The 7,918-nt window shown below is 48.2% G+C and overlaps 1 protein-coding gene across 5 annotated transcripts; it reads left to right on the top strand.

Annotated features, from left to right (window-relative positions):
* The first annotated feature begins 220 nt into the window (after nt 1-220).
* On the top strand, nt 221-7,343 carry LOC103306489 (homeobox protein NANOG-like). Of its 5 annotated transcripts, none has more exons than XM_065571555.1 (5): nt 225-396; nt 2,664-2,878; nt 4,618-4,886; nt 5,707-5,796; nt 6,451-7,343. In XM_065571555.1, the coding sequence occupies exons 1-5, from the start codon at nt 359-361 to the stop codon at nt 6,853-6,855; spliced, it is 1,017 nt and encodes a 338-aa protein (XP_065427627.1). In that variant the 5' UTR covers nt 225-358; the 3' UTR covers nt 6,856-7,343. The 5 variants fall into 5 exon arrangements, with proteins under 5 accessions (XP_065427636.1, XP_065427627.1, XP_065427621.1 ...); XM_065571549.1 differs by having other exon boundaries at nt 225-429; XM_065571544.1 differs by having other exon boundaries at nt 228-338.
* Nucleotides 7,344-7,918: the final 575 nt, after the last annotated feature.

Below are 7,918 nucleotides of genomic sequence, written 5' to 3'. Positions count from 1 at the left end.
GGAGGGGAACGAGACAGTCACGGTTTGTGCTGTTTCTTTATTTCATGCATCCTTTTAGCCTGATTAGGTTTTCCCTGGGTTCCTAGTTCACTGCCCGACTGCCCATGTTTTTCCTTTAGCAATCTAATTTAGGAACAAAATCCCAATTAATTAAGAGTTCATCAAAGTGGGCTGTTGCTGCGGCCAGCACACCAAAGGCTCCAGCCTGCTGGAGCTCATTTAAGACTTGTGAACTCTCTCCCAGCCATGGCGACATATCTAATACACTTAGCACCTAGTTCTGGGAGGCAGCCTCAGCGAGTGCCCGTTGGGGTAGGAGATTCGAACACACTTCCCAGGTGCCTTTGTTTGCAAGTGAATGGGCTGCAGATCTATGCTGGCTCAACTCCACAATAGGTTTGCACTGGTATTTTCGCTGGAGGTTTATGTGTATGTATTTATGTCTGGTGCCAGGGATTCCCTTCCTGATACCTTTGAATTCTTTTGGGGGGGGGGGTGTCTGGTGCCTGCTGTGCCTCATTCCCCTTCCTTTGACTGATTTCATTGGCGGGAGGGGGGTGTCTGGTCTGCGTGTGGGGGAAGCTATTGCCTCTTTCTCTGGGAGAAGGGGCATGGAAAAAATTCCACCAAACAAAGGCATCGTGCCCCCACTTAAATCAAAGACAATTTGGCAAAGTTTGTTGACTTCAGTGATTCAGGATCAGGCAGCTCAAGCCTGGGGTTCTGCAACAACTTTATTTTTTTCCTGCACATGTTCTTCAGGTGTGCTTTTCAAACTAGATATTTTTCAGATCCATCCTGCAGGCTTCCTTCTTCCCCCCCCAGTGAATGTGCTGCAGAGAAACTTCTCAATGCTCCTCCCCCATCAGATTTGTAGATATTTGAATCCACTGATTGCAGAAGAGGAATAATCTCCCCAGTATTTATTTTTAATTTCTTTATTTTTTTTAAAGGAAAATGTAATAGCAACTTTGCCTTCTCTCCACTCCAAAATAAAATAAGTATTCTTAACCTTCAAAGCTAAGGCCCCCAAATTAAGCTTTATTTAATGCTTTTATACGTTAATGCAATTTTGTTTGCACTTTGAAGGTGTTTGGAAATGTATTTTTAAGGGAATTTTTTTTTTTGCACTAGGGTTGGGGGGAGAAAAGGGGAGGGAGGAGAGAACATGATAAACAAGATTTTGGTGTTTTTTTTTTTTTAAGAGCAAAAATTAGGGAACAGGTTTGAAAAATGAGTGGAAACGGTCCACTAAAAGGCATGAAAAGGAGTAAGAAGTGCAAGGTGGATCTACACATATTGCCACCCTCTAAATCCAATCCTGGGAATTTTGATAATACCAAAAAGTATATCAAATGAGCAAATCTGCTCTGCTTTGAACTCACATCCGCACAATTCATATATTAGGTAACTGGCAGAGAGGGGAAAAAACTCTAAAATATTATTAAAAAAAGAACAACAGGAGGACTTGTGGCACCTTAGAGACTAACAAATTTATTAGAGCATAAGCTTTCGTGGACTACAGCCCACTTCTTCGGATGCATCCGAAGAAGTGGGCTGTAGTCCACGAAAGCTTATGCTCTAATAAATTTGTTAGTCTCTAAGGTGCCACAAGTCCTCCTGTTCTTCTTTTTGCGGATACAGACTAACACGGCTGCTACTCTGAAACCTTAAAATATTATTGCATTAATTTGCAAGGAGGCTGAGTGCTTAACTGTTTGCAATTATATACCTGTTTTTACATCTGCAGTGCAGGCAAACATGCTTTCCTCATGCCCCAGGGGGAAACTCTGGGTCTGAGTTAACTCTGCATTGGGAAAAGAGGGGGCTGTATGCACTAGCAGGGGGTGCCTCCCTATCCTTCTAAAATGTATACTCAAAAAGGACCTGATCCTGACACTGAAGTCAAGGGTGGGGGAAGGGTTATCATTGACTTATTAGTGGAAATAATGCCAGACCTAGTACCCATTGCTAAAATGAGAAGGAAATTATGTAGTTACCCTTCCTTGAATATTAAAATATTTCCACGCTGCATAAAGGATAGCCAAATTTTAGGCACCTTTCTGCCAATCTGAGCAAGTCTGTTGCAGAGTACTGGCCACTTAATGGCCTGTCTGCCTCACCTTTATTTAATAATACATTACACATCAGAGGAAAGGGAATCAATAATTGTCTCTCTCATTATCTGTCTTAATTATCCATCCATGTAACTCATCTGCTGTTGATATAATTATCATACCTAGTTATGTATACATACAGCTCTGTATCTCTAGCATGCCCATGCAATAGATCATAGATCTCTGAATCATAGCAACTGTACACATTACAGCGCAGACACAGCAGGGCTGAAAAGACTTTGGGGTATCCATTTTTACAATTAAGTTTTGCAAACGGTGTTTGTAAACTATCCAAATTGAGCTCTAATTTTGTTCACTTCCCCCCCCCCCCCCATCCCCTTCGTGCCCTTCTGTACTCTTCCTCCTCCCAATCCATAGCCACTCCCCTCCAATCAACTTACTTTTAACATGACAATGGCCTTGAAAATTCTCTCTAATCAAGACAAAGTTAGGAAGGGCATAAATCTACCCCCACTCTATAGGCATCTGTTTGTGTGTTTGTCTGATAGAGTCTGCCCCTCTCCACCTTGTCTTCTCTGAGATTAGGGTTTTATTTTGGGGTAACATTCCCCAAACACAAACATCCATGAGTGCCCACCTGGCAATGCCCCCCTACCAGCCTTACCCAGCCGGGGTAGGAACTGGAATAAGGTATGGAGACTACTATTGGAATTGCCCAGGGGAGATGGACAATGTCCCCCACAAAGAGGCAGCAGATGTCCCGGTCCCAGAGCCAGAGGAGAAGACCCTCCATAACCCAGGTAGGTCAACTTTGGGATGACTGAAGTAAACACCAAGAAAAGTGATTATTATTATTATTATTATTTTATCAATCTTGCTGTCTGAAATGACTCAACAAGGGGCGGATGTGGGAGAGCTCATCTCAATAGCTTTCCTCAATAGCCAAGTGACCTCCCCCTCTCCCCAAAAGACGCTGCTACCTTGTTTTTTAGGGAGTAAGAGAGAGTCCTAAACGCTGTCTAATCTGGGGGAAGATCGACCCAAACTAGCTTAGAGGATATTTCATGGGGGGCTTAAGCACCCACTCCTAGGTGCAATAACCAGTCCTGCCTGGCAGCAAGTTGGTGCGGGAGGGCGGACGCCCCTCGGAACAGAACCAGAGCAGAACTAGAAAGAGGTCGATGTCCAGGGCCGTTTGGACATGTGGTTGGGAGGCTCTTGCTAAGGGCCTGATCCTACTTCCTGGACGCTAAATGCCAACGCTGCCGCTGCCTTCAGTGGGGGGAAGCGAGACATGTTTAAATCCGCGTTGTGTGGGGTTGCGGGGGGCTGTTCACAGGGAAGCCGGGCGAGGGTTTGCGGGGTCTTGGGAGGGATCCGCTCTCCGATGGGGACTGGTGCATGTCTGGCCCGGGAAGGGAAACCAGCCCCGGCCATTCCGCTTCTCCTCGCCCCCGGCCCCTCTCGCCTGGTCCCGGCCATTTGCAGCACGGGCACCGGACGGTCCTGCTTGGACCAATTCCAGTCCGCCACAGGCCGCAGCGTGCCCGTTGCAAGCTCCCAGCCATGCGAAGCGGGGGCGCCCTGCCCCCGCCTGTGACTAGCCGGGCGGGAGAGCCCTGTGGGTGCAGGGGTCGAGGTCTCGGGACGCGGGCAAGGCGCCAGGGCACCGCGGTGACCCCGACCCGGGAAGGGAGGAAGGCTCTAGCCATTGTCCTGGCTCCACTTCTAGACCAAATCGGGCCTTGCTCCCTTCCTGGGAGGAGGCAAAAGGGCCCGCGTAGGGGGGTATGAGGGGTGCGATCTCTGCACAGGATCGGCTCCCAAGGCTGGGTGGGGGACAGGTAGCCCCTTGGTGGGGTCTCTAGCGGGGGTGGTACAGAGCTCCCGGCGCCGAGCCAGGCTGCGAAGGTGCTGGCGAGTCTCTCATGCTGCTGGTGTCTGGCTCTTGTGGATTCCCAAGGCGCATGCAGACTCCCGGGGCTGCCCCGGATCACACCGCTCCCTCCCCCCCCGTGCCTATCCCACGACAACACCGGGGAGACAGGAGCGAATTCATGGTGTTCCCAGCCCTCAGGAGACAATTTACCACCCGGGGCCAATGGGGAATTGCTCTGTACGGTGCATCTTGCTTTCCTGGCTGATCCGTAGTGTTACTTAGGGCACGTTTTTCCCCTGCCTTGCTCTGGCTCCATCCCCAGTATTTATTTCTAATATGAATTTTAGCAGCTGGCGCCGTGGTGGCTTGTTTAACCCTACAGCCCGCAGTGCCGGGAACCCCCCAGGCGTCGCCAGAGAGCGCTTCAGCTTTCCTGGTTCATTCGCTCCCCGTCCGCTGCTGTTTGTGCGGTGTGGGCTCACAGCTAGGTTGAGACACCCCACTAAGTCGCGTGACCCTTGCCGTTAAATGCAATAGGCATGTTTCCAGAGCACTGAGATCAGGCACCGTCCAAAAGCAAATCGGTATCCCTTAGGGATTGACTTGTCCTGTCACACTGCAGGCATCCTTAACGTGCCACTTTCCTTTCTTCTTCCCTAGAGCTCTCTCCAGCTTCCTCCAGCTCGGGAACACGCATGCGGTACACCCCGGACTCAGCCACCAGCCCCAACACGGAGCCCCCATCCCCACACCCTGCGATCCGGGTGGGTGGGGTGGAAAGCGGGGGAGGGGTGAAGAAGGCCAAGAGCCGCACGGCCTTCTCCCAGGAGCAGCTGCAAACCCTGCACCAGCGATTCCAGAGCCAGAAATACCTCAGCCCCCAGCAGATCCGGGAGCTGGGCTCAGCCCTGGGGCTCACCTACAAGCAGGTGAACACTGAGATCTGGTTCTGTAGAGTGTTGGCATTCTAGTGGCTGGGCTGCAGCCCTGATTTGAGGTGGTCTTACAAACATGGTCAGTTTTTCAATGGGAGGATCTCCAAGGCAAGGTCAGATTCCCCACTGTCTCCTCTCTTCTGTTGTAATTTACATCTGTGCAAGGAGGCTGTGAAATGCTACCCGTGTCAGAATTCTCTGCTTGCTTACCTAGGATTATCCATCCACTTTGCACAGGTGTTCAAGACTAAACGAGGGGCAGGCAATGAAGAGTCAGTTCCTTCTTGTTCTATAAGTAGCATTCACTAGGCTCTTGGAGCCACTGCTGACCCCATTGCCCCAGCATGAAGGCAGGGGGTGCTGTGCTGTGCTGCAGAGAAAGTATGGGCGACTTAGGTCTACTCTCAATACTGACACTAGTGTTATAGTGTCATCCTGCTGGGTGCTGTGCTGCAGAAAGTGGTGTGGGTGACTCTAATTTAGGACTGATCCATCTTTCATACAAAAATGGAGGTTCTGACTATTTTGTGATCATGAAAGAACCTGTGGTAATTTGCAGTAGGGGTGTCTGTCCCAGTGACTGTAATTATATTTTACCTCCCTAAATTCTCCCATTTTCAGCTGGATATAGTGGTGCTCTTCACTTCCTAAATTGTTGTATATAATTGCTATGGCCTGCCATGTTCCAGCCCAGAGGTGGCTGCATTTCAATGCTGGGTGAAGCAATCCCTTTATGTATTGTCTAAAAAATATTTTGTGAGCTCTGTCTAAAAAGGGATTTTTATGCCCTATCTCCTACCCCTATCATCTCTAGGTAAAAACATGGTTTCAAAACCAACGGATGAAGTTTAAACGATGCCAGAAGGAAACTCAGTGGATGGAAAAAGGGACATGCCTATCCCAAGTAAGAGGTTTCATTATGGGCAGTTACCAAGGGAACCTATAATATCTATCTAATGTACATGTTTGCTATCCAGTTAATATGGGATGCTCATGGGTTTAGTAACCAGCCCTTGCTCAATGTTTCCAGTACAGCATTCATTCATTCTCTGTTTATTGTATTATGTAATTTAAGCCGACATTGAGGATTGAATGGATCTGGGGGAAGGGGAACAGAACTTTCCACTTCTATGATAGGTTTCAGGGTAGCAGCCGTGTTAGTCTGTATCCTCAAAAAGAACAGGAGTACTTGTGGCACCTTAGAGACTAACAAATTTATTAGAGCATAAGCTTTCGTGGGCTACAACCCACTTCTAGGATCTCAGGTCGAGGGACTGGTTGGATTAGAGAATGGCATATGGATACCAGTTGCAATCCAGTCAACCCAGGAGGAGCAGGGGATGGGGTAGGGAGTCTTTCACCTCTAGGATATTGTTACTTGTATTGTGGTAGTACCTAGATCCTAGGGCCCCATTGTGCACTGGAGATATATATAAAGAAAAGGCAGTTCCTGCCCCAAATAGTTTATAATCTCCTGGTTTGTGCTATTGGAGCCTGGGTACTGTTTGCTTGTACCTGTATTGAACCGCCTTCTCTCTCTCTCAATGGATTTCATCAGGCAGGTTACCTGGATTTGAACCCCAGTTATCACCAGGGTTGTCCAGTTAGTGCCAGCAGGAACATCCAGACTGTGACCAATGTGCATCAGAGCTATGGTAGCAGCCAGACCTATGGGAATAGCCAGAGCCTGTATCCCTTCGTGGCTATCGAGGAGGAGGGGTTCTTTGGGAAAGCCGGGGGAGCCTGCAGCGCCCAGCAGGCAATGGGCTTCTTCAGCCAGCAAAAGATGAACTTTTATCATGGCTTCCCGGCGAACATGGATTATGCCAGCGTGGAGACAGAAGATGGCTACCACTTCCAGAATGCCTCTGTCAATGCAACGTCCTTCCCGGGCACTGCTGGGTGCCAGCAGTACCAGCCAGCATGGCACCCTCAAGGGACGCAAAGCAACTATAACTCTTAGGCCTATCCTTTTTCTTTCCCTCTCCCACTCTTTCTTCCGTTTCTGTTATCCAGCCTCTCAGTTCTTTAGGGCCCTGATCCTGACTCCTGAGATGTGTGGAGTCCCCCAGCTCCCATTGACTCCAGTGGAGGGGCTTGGCACCTTGCACAATGGTTGGGGTCTCTCTCTCCTTCTCTTCTTTAAGAGGCACCTGTCTGTGTCTTACTCAAGAGGTGTGCTGCATGGCTCTGAAGTTGACTTTCCTCATATTGACCCTGGCTGGCTCCAGGAATAGGCTCTGTATGTGTATGGAAAGCCATGTTCATGCAAGGAAGTGTGTGAATGTTGGAATTGGAGATGACAGAGTCTACACCAGTGAGTCCTTTCCCTACCCTAGTGTCCCCAATACAGCAGTATCCCCTCTGTAGATCCTTTCCAGGGCTTAGTCCAGTCCTTGTTTGAAATTAATTACAAATATTTGCACTGTAAAAAAAAATAAATAAACAAAACCAAGCATGGGGTTTTCTCTGGATAAGATTCTTCCACCCTTCAGCAGACCCCTCACTGTTAAAAAATGTTCCTGATTATGCAACATGAAATTTCCCCCCTTTCTGTTTTCCCTCCCTCCACCAGCCAACTTCCCTAACATTTAAACATCTAATACATCCTTCAACAGGGGACTCTCTCCAGCCCTGACCAGGGCCTAGGATTGATCATTTATAATCTTAACAAAATCTCAGATTTACTATGATCCGTAAATAACTGCAATCCCTTTTTAATTAGGACCTGAATATCTACCAAACAGTGACAAGAGACTGCCCAATCCTCAGCTGGTGCAAATCAGTATAGCTTCATTGACATCACCATTTGCACCAGCTAAGCATCTGGACCACCACAGGGGTGAATGGAATTCAGATTTTAATTTCAATTCATTGTCTAATTAAGGAAAAGAGAGAAAGGAGATTGAGAAAGAGGAGTAGAGGAAGGAAAAGGGGAGGGACGGAAGAGGGAGAAAGATGGAGAAAGTACAAAGTAATCAAATGTGGTGGGTTAGGTTGATATCCTAATCCAAGAAAATTACCTC

This window comes from Chrysemys picta, chromosome 1, assembly GCF_011386835.1.
Source record: "Chrysemys picta bellii isolate R12L10 chromosome 1, ASM1138683v2, whole genome shotgun sequence".
NCBI classification, from domain to species: domain Eukaryota; kingdom Metazoa; phylum Chordata; order Testudines; family Emydidae; genus Chrysemys; species Chrysemys picta.
Note: the sequence above shows the minus strand (reverse complement) of the source record. Positions and strands in the feature narration are given on the sequence as shown.

Coding starts and splice junctions, on each gene's coding strand:
- LOC103306489 (XM_065571544.1), top strand. CDS start 247: ATGGCGACATATCTAATACACTTAGCACCTAGTTCTGGGAGGCAGCCT. Junction 339..2,663: donor GATTCGAACACACTTCCCAG/GTGCCTTTGTTT, acceptor CTCTGAGATTAG/GGTTTTATTTTGGGGTAACA. Junction 4,887..5,706: donor TGGGGCTCACCTACAAGCAG/GTGAACACTGAG, acceptor TATCATCTCTAG/GTAAAAACATGGTTTCAAAA.